The sequence below is a fragment of the Microtus pennsylvanicus genome, chromosome 11, assembly GCF_037038515.1.
Source record: "Microtus pennsylvanicus isolate mMicPen1 chromosome 11, mMicPen1.hap1, whole genome shotgun sequence".
Lineage (NCBI taxonomy): Eukaryota > Metazoa > Chordata > Mammalia > Rodentia > Cricetidae > Microtus > Microtus pennsylvanicus.
Window position 1 is genome coordinate 97,036,502 of NC_134589.1, and position 17,639 is coordinate 97,054,140.

At 50.0% G+C, this 17,639-nt stretch overlaps 1 protein-coding gene across 1 annotated transcript; it reads right to left on the bottom strand.

Annotated features, from left to right (window-relative positions):
- Positions 1-205: 205 nt before the first annotated feature.
- Positions 206-17,373, bottom strand: Tmem114 (transmembrane protein 114). The gene is made up of 4 exons (XM_075989717.1): positions 16,719-17,373; positions 16,337-16,417; positions 4,400-4,537; positions 206-763 (listed from the first exon to the last, which is right to left on the bottom strand). The coding sequence occupies exons 1-4, from the start codon at positions 16,933-16,935 to the stop codon at positions 531-533; spliced, it is 669 nt and encodes a 222-aa protein (XP_075845832.1). The 5' UTR covers positions 16,936-17,373; the 3' UTR covers positions 206-530.
- Between the last annotated feature and the right edge of the window lie 266 nt (positions 17,374-17,639).

Here is a 17,639-nt window from a genome sequence, read left to right on the forward strand (position 1 = left end):
GACCCCCAAGGCATCATCTGAGGCAGGGGGGCCCCACAGATCCTTGAGCTTGCTTAGAGAAGCTGTGTAGGAAGCAGGGTTGCTCTTGAGAGCAAAGTATGCCAGCGTCTCTGTGCACCTTTGCAGACGTTAACTGACCTCTCTGGTCCACCCATTTTCTCACAAAGAGAAGCTGATCCAACAAAGGTCAGGGTTGAGGAGAAAACAGAGCCAGAAAAGGCGCAGAGTGGGCCGAGCCACAAAGCTCCCAGGTGGTTAGGATTGGCGTTTATTTCTGGTGATATGGGTTCCACACCCCCTCTTCTCTTACAATGCACCAGACACACATACATGCACACAACACAGCAGAGTGAGCATTCCAGATAGCACAAAGACAACAGTCAGGTGGGGCTCACCCACCGTGGGCACCACGGGCCCGCTGACCTCTGTGAAGAGCCCCTCTGGCCTCTGTGAAGGGCGTTTGAGGAAGAAAAGCCTGCCATTCACGGAGATGAGCCCAAAAGACTCCGGGCCTCCTGGGCTGGCCAAACTCAGATAGCCTGGTTCTGCCTCTGTCTCAGGCTGAGCACTCGTGCAGCTGCCAGGAAGGCCACCCCTGTGAGCAGCTCAGAGACAAAGCTAATCCAGCCGAGGGCCAGGGACCAGCCAAAGCGGATGTCCACCTGGTCCAGCAGGGCCCTCTCCTCCAGGAGGCAAGCTGCCTCCCGGAAGGCGGCAGCTGAGTATGCTATGTAGATGCTAATTCCAGCGAGGGTCACCGTGGCTGCAGGGACAGACAGATCGGGACAGACAGTTAGAGCCTTCTAACCTGCCCCTCCTCCCTACTTCTCCAAATCCACCCGGGTCCCTCCTCCACCCTTTCCTCTTCTATCCCTCCACCTCTTCCCCTTCACTCCCCTCCTCCCTCTCAGCCCCCCTCCTCCACCCCTCAGCTTCCTCCTCTCCTCTTCTAACTCCTCCTCCCTTCTTCCTCCTCCCTCCTCCCCTGCTTCCTTCTGTCACCTTTGTGAATGGCAGCCTCCTGGAAAGAAGCTATGTCAACAAGGGCTGGCTGATTGAACCTTCAGTGATGTGGAGGGCTGGACCAACCAAAGGGCCTCGAGTGTTGTCAGCGAACACCCAAGGCCCACACCTCACTGTAACTCACCTACCGTGTTCCTATCAGTGTGTTTGCAGAGTGTCTTGATTTACAGCTTTCTTTATTCTGTTGCTATAAAATGTTCCTGGAATTGCTTCTTCACTGCTACTTGGAACATGGAATTCGTGGAGACCTAAATCTATGTTCCCTATATTCAGTTCCAGAAAGAAAAGCCACACGCATCTTCTACCCTTTTGACAAAAGAGCTGTTGTCTCCCGACAGCTTTTTTTCCTTTTCCTCTCCCTCCTCCCTCACCTTCCTCCCCTCTACCTTCATCTCCCTCCTTTTTCTCCCTCACTTCCTCCTCCCTCTCCTTTCTTCCCTCCTCCTCCCCATCTCCCTCGGTTGTTCAGGACTGTCCTCCCAGTCAGACTGCGGCCATCTTCAGGCGTCCTGGGCCACTCCCCACTGGTCAGCACGGCTGGACTTGAGGGTAGTGGCGGTCACAGGGCCTCACTTGAGTATGCAGCCACCACTGTCACAGGCAACTCTACTCTAATTACTTGTGGTCTTGGGGGAAGAGCAAGAGTATCTAGGAAGGAGAGAAGGACTGGGGGGCATCATCTACACAGCCGTAGGGAGTCACCACCCATGCTCCTGCCTGTAACCCCTCACCCGCTGATCAGAAAGCCATTCATTCCCATGGTGAGCTTTGGTGCAATCCTACCTCATTGGGTCATGAAAAGGAGGGGTAGATGTGGTTACACCTTTCCCACCCCAGCCACATTCTCTGCACACAACACACACGCACACACACACACACACACCCCTTTACTCCCTCATCTTTTCCTCCCTCCCTGCCTCTGCTTCCCTCACCAACTCCTTTTCTCCCAACCCAGCCAGGGGTCTCCACAGCACTGTCTTCAGAGCCTTTGCTGAGCTGGGTCCCTGCCTGCTGCAGCTGCCCCGCTGCCCCTCCCGCTCAGCTCTGCTAGCTGCTTTGGGGTGAGCCTGAGCACGCTATGCCCCTGGGACTCCACCACTCCCCAGTCCCCACAACCTGGGTCACAGCTTCAGTTTCCCTTTGAGTCTCTCTTCAGGCTGTGAATCCTGCGGAGTGACCTCCAAGTCTGCTTTCTTTCCCCTGGCACACAGTAGGTCTCCATAAGATATCGATTCAGTGCTACACCATAGCCAAGACCATGGATAACCATGGGTAGAAAATGCTTCATACTATCTGTTCCTTCCTTTATTTTCTTCCTCCAAGGTTCCCAAGGAAACCTCTTTACACATTCGGAAGCTGGAAGAGGATCTGTCAGTCACTCCCCACCTAATTCTCTTGAGACAAGGTCTCTCACTGAACCTAGAGCCAAACTGGGGCTACATGTAATCCTACAAACATGCCGGGTTTGTTCCAAATGCTGTTATGCACTGGGCCATGTCCCCTGTCTCTGTCTCTGTCTCTGTCTCTGTCTCTGTCTCTGTCTCTCTCTCTCTCTCTCTCTCTCTCTCTCTCTGTCTCTCCCCCCCCCCCTCTCAATGCAAGAAGCCAGAGAGCAACTATCTGGGCCTTAGGTCCGATTTTCCCAAGACTCTGGCCATCCATGTAAATAGAACTTACTTACTGACTTAGCCAGTGTCTGCCTGGTTTTGATTTGATTGATTTAGTCTGGTTTAGTTAGGTTTGGTTCAAGTATGGCTTGGGGATTTGGGGGGGTGTGGTTTGGATCTGGGTTTGGAGGTTATGGTTTTATGTTTTTAAGAGTTACACTGTATAGTATTATCTGGATTTCATCTTGAGATCTTCTGGCCTCAGCCTCCTGAATGCTGGGATGACAGGTGTGGACACCTGTGTGTCACCTCCTGACAGGTAACCCTTATATGTATCTACAATCTGATGAATATGACTGTAACATGTCAGCATATGGTAGAGAAACTTAAGAAACTACAGAACACACGCATTGATTCACACAGCCTCTCTTTATGGTGAAACACACACACATCTACCTTCTCAGCCACATGTAAGTGCAGTGTATATGTGTGCGTGACATGGGTGCACAACATATGGGTGAGTGATATATAAGTGTGTGATATATAAGTGTGTGATATATGGGTGTGTGATATATAAGTGTGTGATATATGGGTGAGTGATATATAAGTGTGTGATATATGGGTGTGTGATATATAAGTGTGTGATATATGGGTGAGTGATATATAAGTGTGTAATATATGGGTGTGTGATATATAAGTGTGTGATATATGGGTGTGTGATATATAAGTGTGTGATATGTGGGTGTGTGATATATAAGTGTGTGATATATGGGTGTGTGATATATAAGTGTGTGATATATGGGTGTGTGATATATAAGTGTGTGATATATGGGTGTGTGATATATAAGTGTGTAATATATGGGTGTGTGATATATGGGTGAGTGATATATAAGTGTGTGATATATGGGTATGTGATATATAAGTGTGTGATATATGGGTGTGTGATATATAAGTGTGTGATATATGGGTGTGTGATATATAAGTGTGTGATATATGGGTGTGTGATATATGGGTGTGTGATATATAAGTGTGTGATATATGGGTGTGTGATATATAAGTGTGTGATATATGGGTGTGTGATATATGGGTGTGTGATATACGGGTATGTGATATATAAGTGTGTGATATATGGGTGTGTGATATATGGGTGTGTGATATACGGGTATGTGATATATAAGTGCACAATATATGGGTATGTGATATAAGGGTGCGTGATATATGGATGCCAACTTTAATTGCCAAAATGAACTTATCACTCCTGCTACTTGAAGCCGAGAGCCACCGAAACCGTATGTCCCCAGTCCACACCCAAAGCTTCTGCTCATCATTTTATTCTGTCGCTGTGAGCTCTGCTCATTGAGAAGCTGTCATGAAGTGTAATCATGTGGGGTGTGTCCTGCAGCGCCTGTCCAGTCTGATTTCCTACTTCAGAACCGCTATTCGGCAGAAGGCGGCAAAGCAGTGGATGTCTGGGTCTCTTGTCCACCCACAGCCCTAAGCCGGAAGCCAAGGCCATCAATGCGAGACCAGACAGAGGTGACAGACACCACTCTTCAACAAGATGCTGGGGGTGGCTCCCAAGGCTGTGTTCTCCTCTTCCTCCTTCCTTGGAACCAGAGATCTTGGGACCTCAAGGCTGGAAAGCACTGCCCCTTCCCTCTGACATCCCGTGGGGGATTCCAGGAGCTGAGACCCTGCTCCTAAAGAGCGCATAGCCCTTGGTACCCATGTGACTGTAGGGCCTGGACCCCGGGCAGGGGAAAACCTACCTCCAAAGAGAAATAAGGTCCCTGTGAGCAGCAGGAGGAGGTGGGCTCGGAGGAGGAAGCTCAGGAATCCGGTCATTCCCCCAAACACCATCACAATCAGGCTAAGTGGCAACAAGATCACAAATGTCCCATGCATAGCTAGAGAGAAGGGGGGACCAGGTACAGTGGGTTATTAATATCCAGGATTCAATCGTTTATGTACATTTACCATGTACCCACAATAGTGACTTCTATTGATAGAAAAACAGTGGAGACTCCTGGATGCATGTTCGGTGCGGCGAGCAGCATTGCACTTACTCGCGATGACCCCTAGAGGGCAGTGGTGCATTATTATTCTCTCCGTGCAGCATCAAGGGACTAACATGAGCTTGCAAACGAAAAAAATGAGGACTACTGAGAACTCAAGAACAATGGCAATGGGTTTCTGATCCTACTGCACGCACTGGCTTTGTGGGAGCCTAGGCAGGTTGGATGCTCAACTTACTAGACCTGGATGGAGGTGGGGGTTCCCTGGACTTCCCACAGGACAGGGAACCCTGATTGCTTTTCGGGCTGGGGGGAGACTTAATTGGGGGAGGGGGAGGGAAATGGGAGGCGGTGGTGGGGAAGAGACAGAAATCTTTAATAAATAAATAAATTTAAAAAAATAAATAAAGAAAAAAGAAAAAAAAAGAAAAAAATGAGCCTATGAGATACGCACCAGGGCTCCTGGGAAATCTAGTTTCCTTCTAGGCTGAGGACAGTTGCGAGTGGGGGAGCGGGTGAGAGGGCAGAGGAGGTGGAGAAAGGTCGTTTTATAAAATCTTTATATCCCCAAATTCTATCTCTGTTTCTGACCTCACCCCCAAATTACAGGTGCGTCATAAATTCAAGGCACGTGACTCATTTTATCCTGGGTAGGGGTGTGGATCTAATCTCATCCCACACCCCAGAAGAAACTAAACACCAAAAGCCTTTGTGATTGTAATAATAAAATACTGATAACAAATCACCCAGGGACGAGAGACGGCTCAGTCACATCAGCCTGAATTTTGGATCTCACATAAAGGTGGGAGGAGAACACCAATTCTACAAAGTTGTCCTCAGGCCCCCCTGTGAAGGCTGAGGTACACATACCCACACACCATGCGCACATACACACACACGCTCACATACACAAACACACACGTGCATGCGTGCGTGCTCACACACAACACACAACAAGATTTTGAGACCCTGTCATACAGGCAGTCTCTGATCATGATCTGGGCATTGACTGAACTGACAATAGTGGACTGGCTGGAATCCGCCCTTTCAGCTTTTGCCCTTTGCCCTTTTGTGTGAGCGCTAGAGTCAAACTCAGGTCCTCAGACTGGTGCAGTCTGCACCTGACTAGCCTGCCAGGATGTCTTGAATTATGAGCCCAGCTCCATGGTTCAGAGACAAAGATAAACAATTCCCAGACAGTACCCCCTGTGGATGAACTGATAGACTGCACACAGAAATTAGCTTCCAGGTCACAGTGCTTCTAGGAGGCCCACAATCATCGAAAGCCGTTAAATCACCCACCCCGACCACAGGCACACGCCAGCACTGAGACAGCTGGGATGCGTGTGTGTCCCTCATTGTCCCAGGCTCTGCTAGCACAGGCTGACACACAGGGGTCTACACCATCATCCGCAAGTCCAGGGGCCGCGGCAAGCTGGAGAACGGCTTTGCAAACATCAGTTTTGTCATCTGCTCAATGGAGAGCCAGCAAATATCCCATCCTCTAAGCCTCTGTGTTGAGGACTCAGTAAATAGAAAAATAAAACCAACCATCAAGGGGTTGGGAAGATGGTTCCATCTATTAGGTGCCTGCTGTACAAATGCAAGGACTTGAGTCTGGAACCTTAGCATTTAGAAAAAGTGGGGTGCAGCGGCACACATCTGTAACCCCAGCGCTGGGATGTGGAAAAATGGATTCTTGCCGCTGTTGGACAGTCAACGTAACTGAACTGGGGAGCTCGAGTCATTGAGAAACACTGTCTCTAAAAACAAGGTAGAAGGCCTTTAATCCTAGTGGATCTCTGTGAGTTCAAGGCCAGCCTGGTCTACAAAGTAAGTTCCAGGACAGCCAGGGCTACACTCAAAACAAACAATAAAATAAAATAAATAAGATAGAAAGACTCCACCAGATACCAACCTCCAGTTTGCAGCCCTACAGATTTCAACCCAGTGCAAGAGAGACTTCAGCAGCAACAGGAGTAGGGGACAGTCGTGGAGCCAGGAGACGTGTCTCAGAGGAAATGAGCAACTAGGGACCCACGTCAAAACCTACTCTTTGGTTACTGCCTACATTTCTGCAGCTTCCAGATCTAATGTCCACCAGCTGCATAGCGGAATGCTCAAGGGACAGCTCTGGGGGTGTGGCTTCATAGGTTCTGGGGGTGTGGCTTGCCTATCATTCCGGAAGCCCTGTGTTCCATCCCTGGAACAAAATAAAACCAGGCATGGTTTTCAAAAAGCAAAAACTTTTACCTCCCTCCCACCCCGAGTGAAGTGATGACTCAGCAGTTCGGAGCATTGACCGTTCTAGCCGGGTTCAGTCCCAAGCACCCTGTTACACGGGCTAACAAGCATTTGTAACTCCAGTTTTAAGCGGGTCCAACAACCTCTTCGTGCCCCCGCAGGTGCTGCACACAGGTGGTCCATAGACAAAACACCCATCCGCATAAATTTTTTTAATTTATTTATTTATTAAAGATTTCTGTCTCTTCCCCGCCACCGCCTCCCATTTCCCTCCCCCTCCCCCAGTTAAGTCCCCCCCTCCTCAGCTCAAAGAGCACTCAGGGTTCCCTGCCCTGTGGGAAGTCCAAGGAACCCCCACCTCCATCCAGGTCTAGTAAGTTGAGCATCCAAACTGCCTAGGCTCCCACAAAGCCAGTACATGCAGTAGGATCAGAAACCCATTGCCATTGTTCTTGAGTTCTCAGTAGTCCTCATTGTCCACTATGTTCAGAGAGTCCGGTTTTATCCCAGGCTTTTTCAGATCCAGGCCAAAAAATAATAATCCTAAAAGCAAAACGTTAAACTGGCCATTGTGGCACGTGCATATAATCCTAGCAGTTGGGAGGTAGGGGCAGAAGGATCCAAAATTCAAGGTCATCCTCAACTAAGTAGTTCATTCATGGCCAGCCTGGGCTACCTAAGAACCTGCCAAAACAAAAAACACCAGGCATTTATTTGCTAAGTTGTGGAGTCAAGGTGTTCCAGGTTCCTGCCCCACCACAGGAGGCAGCCCTTCCTCACCACTGCCTCAGCGGGCAGGGAGTTGCAGGAAGCAACATCCGGCATCCCTCGCCTTAGCCTCGCTACAGGCTCCACCTCCACGCCTGCCTCTTCTCTTTGATTCTCCTCTTCTGAGGACACACACTCATCCATGCGTATCATCATAGGCTTCACAGTCCATCACATGAACCCAAGAGGACCTCACCTTGAGATCCTCAACTACATCTGTAGCGTTGTTTTTCCCAAATAAAGTCACTCTCCAGCTGGGGAGCGGAGGACACGGGCAAACCTTTTTAAATGTATTTCTTTAACGTAGGGACACGCGTGGCATGTGGGAAGAGTCAGAGGACAACTTTGTGGAGTCTGTTCTCTTTACCTGTACATGGCCGTGTGCTTTGAATATGAACTGTCCCCTGTCGGCTAGTGGGTTTGAACTTTGTCCCTGGCTTGTGTGGGAAGGCTGTGGAACCTTTGGAATGTAGAGCCCAGCTAGAAGCAGTTTGTCACAGAGGTCCGGTGGGCTTGGAGGTTTTACAGCCTGACCCATTTCCCACTCGGCTTTTGCTTCCTCGGCGTGGATGCAGGGTGACCAGCTGGCCTCCTGCTCCTGCCACCATTGCCTTCCTGCCTGCTGCCATGTCTTCCTCAGCATGATGCCCTCTATCCCTCTGGAACGGTGGAACAAACAAGCCTTTTCTGTCCCCAGTTGTCTATGTCATGGGTACCCCCTGTCCCAGCAACAGAAATGACTAACACATGGGTTCTAGGAATGAAACTCAGGTCACAAGGTTTGTGAGGCAAGTGCCCTTCCCAGGCATGTTTTTGGCTAGCGGCATCACTTACCACACTACCATCCCTTCAGGGATATACAGTAGAAGCATCCTATATGCCTAGAGTAGGCGCTCAGTAGATGGCAGTGCCATTACAGTATACATGGTTGTAGTATTATATAGAACTAAGTACTATACCGGTCATGATCGAGATAAGTGTCTCCAAAGCTTGCCCCTCTTACCCCCACCCCCTTAGCTCTATTGATCAGTGATAGGAGCAGTAGGAACTGAGGCCTGGAGTGAGGTGTGAAGCTGGTTGAGGTGTGCCTTCCAAGGACATTGCAGGTCCCTGGCCTCTGTCCCATTCATACATTCTGGCTTTTTTAGCGAGTCATGTGTCCCACCAATGTGACACCACAGCCCCAAAGTGAGGGACCCAGCTGAGAGTACAGTGTGACCCTCGAAACCATGAGCATAAACTTTCGACCTCGCGAGCTGATGACATCAGGTGTCTGACAAGGGGACAGTGACTAATCTCGCTGAGGAAGCACAGCAGACGGCGTCACGCTGCCCACAACATCCTGTAACTGCATGTTCGTTCCTCGGTGCAGCTTTGTGTTCTGGGCACATCGAGCTTTCTTATAGGCCGCATAATTTTCTCAACTTTATATGTGTACACATAAATATCTAGTCGTCCTGCGCCTACGCACTGAGGCTTTTCTCCTCTCTTCTTATTTTCTGCTTCAAACAAGCACGACATGTCTCTTCCTAGAAACATCACACAGAACACAGATTCTAGAAGTAGAATCAACTTTTTAAATGTTCTGAACATGGAATTGGCTTTCCCTGGGGACCCAAAAGGCTGCCATCACACCCAAGCCTTCATTCTCCCATGATGGAGGAGGGTCATCTTTCTAGCTGTTGTTTCATTGGTTAAGTAATAAAGAAAGTGCTTGGCCTCTGATAGGACAGAAAATTAGGTAGGCGGAGTAGACAGAACAAAATGCTAAAAAAAAGAAGCTGAGTCAGTGAGTCGCCATGATTTTCCAACACCAGACAGATGCAGGTTAAGATCTTTCCTGGTAAGACACCATCTCGTGGTGTTACACAGATTATTAAAAATGGGTTAGATCAATATGTAAGAGCTAGCCAATAAGAGGCTGGAACCAATGGGCCAGACAGTGTTTAAAAGAATACAGTTTCCGTGTAATTATTTTGGGGCATAAGCTAGCCATGCGGGCGGCCTGGTGCCGGGGACGCAGCCCACCGCTTCCACCTACTACACTCCCAAGGACTGAGCCCTGCATTCGTCAGCTTTCCACTGTTGTGGTAAAACATCTGAGAGGAAAAGATTATAAAGAAGGAAGGATGGTTTGGGCTTAGAGTTTCCAAGGTTTCAGTTCATGGTCACCTCGCTCTTTGGCTTTCAGGCTGGTGACAGGGAAGAAATGTCGTAGCAGGGAGGAGCTGCTCATCTCTGGGTAGCCAGGAAGCAGAAAGAGAAGGAAGAAGCCAATACAATGCACTCCTCAGCCACTTCCTCCAACCAACTCCACATACTAAAGCTCATCTGGCTCAAACTCACCCACAGATTAGTCCATGGGTATACCTAGTGCCTTGCCATCCGGTGCCCTCTCTGCCTTCATCATCCGGGGACCTCTCTACCCTCACCATCAGGTGACCTCTCTGCCCTCACCATGATCCAGTGACCTCGCCATCCCGGAACCTCACTCCCCTCGCCATCCGGGGACCTCTCTACCCTCGCCATACGGAGAGCTCTCTACCCTCGACACCAGGTGACCTCTCTGCCTTCGCCATCCAGTGACCTCTCCACAGACCAACACTTTGGCGTGTGAGACCGTGAGAAGAGACCCCGTATCTAAGCCATGACAGATTGCTGGCTCTGGCCTCGCTCCCTCTCTGCGCGCCACCTTGCCCGCAGCACCACTCTGAGGAAATCCTTCATTATCTCCCTCCTGTGCCCAGAGCCGCTCGACACTGAGTGTTTTATGTCCTCTGCTCTGTTTCCACCCCCGCACTTGCTTCGTTTTAATTTCCCACACTGCTGCAGCGGCTCTGCACCCAGAATGCCAGGAAACCCAGCCGGGTGAGTTTCTCCCCAACCTCACCACCTCTCAGAGGCCAGACTCTGGCCCTTAGCCTCTGCTGCCGGCTTGTTTTGTTGGAAAAAGCATTTGACCCCCTGAGTGTGTCTGATCATGGTCACCTACTCTGAAGAGACACAGTTGAAGGCCGGCCTGGACAGACCAGGCACGCCCTCCGAGAAGCACTTTCTAGAACTGCAGGCCCTCTGGATGTTTTCAGAACATACTGGCCCAACCCTGTTTTCATTTGCTCTTCCTCCTCTGTCTCTTGTCTGAGGCAGAAGAGCCTGAAACTCTGATCTCACACACATGCATGTCAGTGCATGCAAGTGCCTGTGTGTGTTTACATGTTCCTGTATGTTCAGGTCTGAGTGTACCTGCGTGATGTGCATGTAGAGGCCAGAGGTCAACCTGAGATGTTATTTCTAAAGAATCATTCCGTTTAGTTTTTGAGAGAGTCTCTCGTTGGCCTGGAACTCATGGATTCAGCTCTGCTGACTGGACAGAGAACCAGGTGACAGGCATGCCTCCTAGGATTGGGTGATTGATAAACATGCCTACTAGGACCAGGGTACCCCACCTGGTGAAGGGTTTGAAGGGAGTCATAAATTTTGTTTTGGTTTTGGTTGTTGTTTGATTGGGTTTTGTAGGTTCTGGGTATCAAACTTGGGTCCTCATGCTTTCATGGCAAGCACTTTACCCACTGAGCCAGCCCCCAGGTCCTCTGGTCTTGTACACACATTGCACTGGAATGTGACTCAGCGCAGCATCATTCCATCAGTGTAAACTACTAGTGTTCGAGTCCCAGATCCACCAGCTACTGTGCAAACTTAAGTAACTCACCTACCCTCTCTGTGCCATATATCCCCTCACCTACAAAGTTGGCTGTGATAATATGGATAATACTGACTGCCTCGTGGGCTGCTGTGGACATGAAACCAGTTACAAGGACAAAACTCAAATCCTCAAACTTGCAGGAGAAGAGAAGATGAGAGGAGAGGAGAGAGAAAAGAGAAAAAAGAAAGGAAATAGCTACATGGTTCAACCTGGTCAGTCAACACACAGCATCTTTTTAGCTTCAGTCAATTGGCTCAACACAAAGACATAGGTCCAATGGGATAGCCCCTCCCTTCTGGGCTGCAGGATTCAGCCTAAACACATGACCATCTAAAGCAAAGCTCCCAGAGAAAGAAAGGGAGACGGAGCCCCAGAGATCCCAGCACACTGGACCTCTGCAAATGTATGGGTCAGCCTTCCCCCTCCTCTTTAAATCGGCATAATTGGTGTTTTTGTCATTTGCCACTGAAAGATTCTTGGCGACACCCTTAGTCCCCTGTTGTCCTCTGTAGCTCTTGAAGAGAGCTAAGTGAAAACCTCCTTGCCTTCAGATGCACATTCCCAGAGCAGATCTAGAAACCAAGTAAATACTCAAGCCCTGGTATCAAGACTCGGCTACTAAGGGACATGTCCCCTGGATGCTGAACTGGTTTGTTTTCATCTAAGAAGAAAGTCTATCTCAACCTCATTAACCTGTGGACATGTCTGGGGTGGGGTGTTGAGGTGGGAAGACCCACCCTAAATGGGAAAGGTACTATTTCATGCACTGGGCTCTATAAAACAGTGGTTCTCAACCTTCCTAATGCTGTGACCCTTTAACACACTTCCTCATGTTGCAGTGACCCCCAACCATAAAATTATTTTTGTTGCCACTTCATAAGTGTAATTTTGCTACTATTATGAATTGTAATGTAAGTATCTGTGTTTTCCAATAGTTTTAGGTGAACTTTGTGAGTTATTAGACCCCTTAGTTATTAGACCCTCACGTTGAGCTGGCTGAGTACTAGCAAACAAGCAAGCAAAAATCCATCCATCCCTCTTTGCTCTCGACTGTGGACGCAAGGCTCTAAGTTGCTGCCTTGACCTCCTCACAATAAGGACTTTAACCTGGAAGTATGAGCCAAACAAACCCTTTCTCCCCTAAGCTGCTTTTTGTCAGGGTGTCCGTCACACAACAGAAACGGACCTGGAACAGATGGCTGTCTCTGTCCCTGGCTGGATGAGGTAAGGAGCTGGGCCATCTGCTCATGTTCGCTCCTCCCCAGATGGCCACTGGAATCATGGGGCGGTGGTGAAAGGTTCGCCTGACCACTCTGCCTGCTAGGGTCAGAATACTCTAAAGTGGTCCTTCGGCAGGCCTGAGTACTCTGCCCATCCGTGCCCACCAGGATCAGCTTAGGGGGTCGACTCAGAGCAAGTCTGTTGTCAACCTGACTCTCTGGCCAATACGGCAGATCTTCAGATGACTGGGACATCTTTACATCATAAGAGCTTGGACTAAGCACAAAATTCATTTATACGAGAAAACCAATTCTGAGAAAAAGCTCTCTCTGGGGTGGTTTGCAATGAGTGTGCAGTCCGAAGGGGCAGCTTGTCCTCATTCCCGGATAACACAGGGGAAACAACAGCAGTTCCATGCCTGACTGTCTATGGAACCAAGCACTCGCCACCCTGGGCTTATTAAAGGCAACTCTCAAATTCTGTCCTCCCTGTAAGATTAGAAAGAGGCCATCAAGGTGGTTCAGCAGGTGAAGTGCTTGCCAGGCAAACCTGAGTACAACCCCAGAATCCACATAGAGGTGGAAAAAGAGAACCAATTCATGAAGCTGTCCTCTGATCTACAGCTATCACACACAGTAATAATAAACAATTTTAAAAGCTCTCTGTGTAAGAAGGAGGTTAAACCAAAAAAATTAGAAAGAAGACTGGTGCCCTCAACACGAGGGACCTGAGGCCCTGACAGGTGGAGGAAATGCCCAAGGTCACATGCACAGCTGGTAGTGGAGCTGTGGTCAGGCTCACATCGAGGTCAAGCACCAGGAGCACTGCTAGGGAAACTGCTGAGTGAGGCTTCTGCCTGTTTCTCAAAGTCAGGGCTGCTGCTGTAACAGGGTCAAAGGTGCACTAGCCAACCATCAACTACCTCTAGCTGTTGGATTCATCTATAAGCAGGACAAGGCAGCTAAATGATTGCATGCAGCCTTGGCAAACGGTCACCCATGTGTCTAAAGATAAGAAAGTATAGAAGGAGCTGTAGTGGGGGAAGTGAATGATTTCTGAGAATGTGCCATGAGTCTGCCAAGCCTTCTTTGAGGCAACATGTTGCCCTACACAAACACAACTAAAAAGCAAGGTGAGGTCCTAAGTGATGTTCATTTTGCCCATGCTATGTCTTGGTTCATCAGGGTTGTTAGTATTTTCTTCTCCTAGCTGGGGATAGAGACTTTGCTCAGGCAAGTCACTGAGCTATGCGTCCAGAGTTCTAAATTATTGAGTTAAGCTGCCCAGGCTGGCGCTGAACTCACATTGGAGCCCAGCAGTCTTTGGTCTTCTGGTCTCAGCCCCCAGTGTTTCCTGTGGTTTTGTTTCCATATTTTGTGGATCCTGACGGGACCCTTCATGCTTGGGACAACTCCTTTTGGTCACTGGGAAACAAGTGGAAGTTCAAGGGATCAAGAGGGTCAGAGAAGAACTGAGTTAGATGGACCGTTCTCTCCCATTCTTCAAACACAGGATTCTAGATGATTCTTGAAGCAGTACTCAGCAGCCAAAGTACCTCCGAATGCAGCCAGAGAACCCAACAGTACAGATTACCCCCACCCTCCGCCCCCACACAGGGGCGACCACAGAAAGACGCTGGTGCTGGAATATGCACAGAGGTATGCTGGGCTGACTGAGGAGCAGCTCACAAGAACCAGGTAACGTTAGGCTGATAAGTTAAAGCTGGTCACAGTAGAAATATTGACACCACAGAAATGGGCTAATATAGATCAAGGGCTTTTAAATGTTTTCCCAAGAGAGTTATTTGTTAAATATTTCCCAGCATGCTACTGGACTTGGGAGAAATGGTTCTGATCCATTCATCTATTTGTTCATCCATCCACTCATCCAACCATTCACTCATTCCTTCACTCACTAATCCATCCACCCATTCACTCACACCCATCCATTCACAGGCCCAGCCACTCATCCATAATATATGTGTGGGGGGGGGGTGGGGGGGTGGGTGGGTGTGGGTGTGGGTGTGCGTGCGTGTGTGTATGGGGATGTATATATATGTATATATATATATATAATATGTAACATATAATTTTGACCCATAATGTAGCTTTCATTCCCTCTCATACTTGTTCAACAGACGTTTGCTTTGTGATCTGCTATCTGCTATGTTCTGTGCTAAGTACTGACAATTCAACAGTGGGCAAGACAGAGATAATCCTCTGCCTTCGTGGACTTTACAGACTAATAAGAGAGTCAGATTCTACACCCCAAAAAGCAAAATGACCTTTACAATGAGAAGGAAATTAACCAAGCTAAGCTGGTAGGTGGGGGCAGAGAGGCACCAGGAAGAGGAAACAGCACATGCAAAGTCCTACATCAGGAGGAAGCCTGGGGAGCGGAGGGAAGGCTTGGGAAGAAACACAACAGAAAGGCAGGCTAGGGTCCCTTCCTAAGCCTCAGGCAGTCTGCCCAAGGCCACACACATCCAAAGTCTATGGGTTTCCACCCTCATTTCCTCCTCAGGTCCTCTCTATGGGACCTTTCCTGGACTCAGTTTCCAAGTGAGAGCCAAAAATGGAGATGATACCCAGGCCTAGTGCTACAAGTCTATAATCCCAGCTACTCAGATTGAGGGCAGGAGAATTGCAAGTCCAAGGCCTGGCAGAGCTGCAGAATATGTTTAAGGTCAGGCTAGAGAACAGTGAGACTGTTCAAAATAAAAACTAAAAAGAAGGAAGCCAGGTGATGGTGGCGCACGCCTTTAATCCCAGCACTCAGGAGGCAGAGGCAGGCATATCTCTGTGAGTTCAAGGCCAACCTAGTCTAGAAGAGCTAGTTAGTTCCAGGACAGGAACCAAAAGCTACAGAGAAACCCTGTCTCGAAAATCAAAAAAAAAAAAAAAAAAACCTAAAAAGAAGGAGGAGGAATAGGATAGAGTTGGGTGGTAGAGTCTTTGCCTAGTAAGGGGATGGCCTTGGATTAGTACCCAGTACTGGATGGGGGTGGAAGTGAAGAGAGCTGGAAGAACCAACTTCAGGGGTGGATGTGAGAATCAACTAAAGACAGCAAAGAAAAGCTCTTGGCTCCGTGTCTGGGCAACTCAAAGTTTCAGTACCTGAAATTACTCCCTTTGTTTCCTTCCTTCCTTCCGCAAGTGCCGCTCACTCCTTTACCTCTCTTGTGCTGAGCCTCTCTTCTCTAAGGAACATCAGGCCCTGTAGGAGGTGCTGGGGAAGCCAGGCGCCAGCACGGCACGCACAATGGCCCTTCAGACAAGAGTCTGTTCTCCACCTCCAAATTACCTGCCTTGAATCATCCCACATCCTTGCTACTGACAAGCTGGCCCTTGGTCTGCAAGACAAGACCTCTCATTGGGACTTAAGCATCCAAAGATGCTCAGATACGGATGGGGTGTGAACTCCATGCTGATTGCCACTCAAATGCAATTGCTCCTGTAGTGAGGACCCTTTTACGACTCGAGTCTATGAGATCCTAGAGCGCATTGACTGAACTTGAGATCTCAGTCACCACGTTGCTTGGCGCACAGGAATATTGATAGGTTGGATGAATTCTACACATATTCTAGGTAGCCCAAGAGTGGCCGCAATCCCTGGTGTGGCCCTGCTCTTGTCAAAGGCCACCCATGGCCATTCAGAACCACCGCAGTTCAGGAACTCATGTATGAAGAAGAGCATCAAAACTGAGAGACGGAAAGGGGCTGTTCCCTCCATCCACCCACTATCCCCAGACTTACTGAGAAGCTGTCTGCTCGAGTCGCTGACGGTCACATTCTCCTGCCAGAAGGGGTTCATCAGCGGCGTGCAGGAGCTCTGGACTGATGGATGAAAGGAGTTCACAGGCAGGACACTGGCATTCTTCCCCCACCCCCCAAGCCTCCCTAGATGTCTCCCACCCAAAAAAGCAAACGGGGCATTGTGCATTTGTGAGCCTAGCTGGGCACCGCCGGGCGCACTTTCGCAAAACCGCCTCTCTGTCCACCCTCCCCGCACCCCTAAATGCTTGGCACTGTGAGTTTGGAGGCGAAGGGAGGAGTGTGCGCCAAGCAACAGGTCCCAGGCTTGAAGGTATGGTACCCGGGTGCAGTGCGAACACGGACACTTGGGGAGGACCCTTACCCCGGCAAGTCCGCCAGAGCCCCGAGTGGGAGCTCAGAGGCTCCAGCTGGCTGCGGTTGGCGGGTCCCCGGTCCTGCGCTCCGTGGCTGTTCCTCTCCAGCCTCTCGGTGTCGATGATGTACCAGAAGTCCGTTCCGACGGCGGCAGCCAGCAGCACAAAACTGAGCGCCCCGCTCAGTGCCGCCGCGCCCGCCAGAGCGCCCAGACGCACCCGCATCTCCCAGCGTAGGGCCCCTAGGCGCCGGTTCCTGCCCACGCTCCGCTGCTGTTCACTGCACCCCAGATTCTCCAGCGTGGATCTGGAACCCAGCTCAAACTCTGGCTCCACCACCCTCACCTGAGCTATCACCCTCACACGTGCTCCAGCTCGGACCCACGATCTCGGGGCTCCCTGTCCTCTCAGACCTCCTCCCTGGTGCCTTCCGACCCGCCCCGGAGCACAGGTCCCAGACCAACACTGTGGCTGCCTCCTCACTCAGCTCCTCCCTGTGCCCTGTGCCCAGTCCCAGCGCCTTCTTCCTTCTAGCTCAGACTTTCCTACCCAGAACCCTACCACCGCCTCCACTCCCTTGCCTCACTCTCCATGAACCCCCTCAACCGCTCCCTGCCTCGGTTGGTCTCAGTCCTCCTTGCTCTTCCCACCCACACTTTTGCCTTGACCCACACACACACTGCAGCCCGGGGCTACCTTCGCTCCCCACGGCTCTGGTTCAGGACCAGTGCCCTGAAACCTCGGGGAGACTGGCTCCCAGTGCAAGCAGGCTGGACTGAGGGAGGGGCCAAGGGGGCGGTGCTGGAGGGAGGGCGGACATCAGACACACTGGAATCAGAGAAGGGGTGACATTCTGTAGTCTAAGGGGACAGATTCTCCTGCAGTTCCTTCTCCTGAAGCGATTTTGATTCCAAAATCCACCTTCAAGT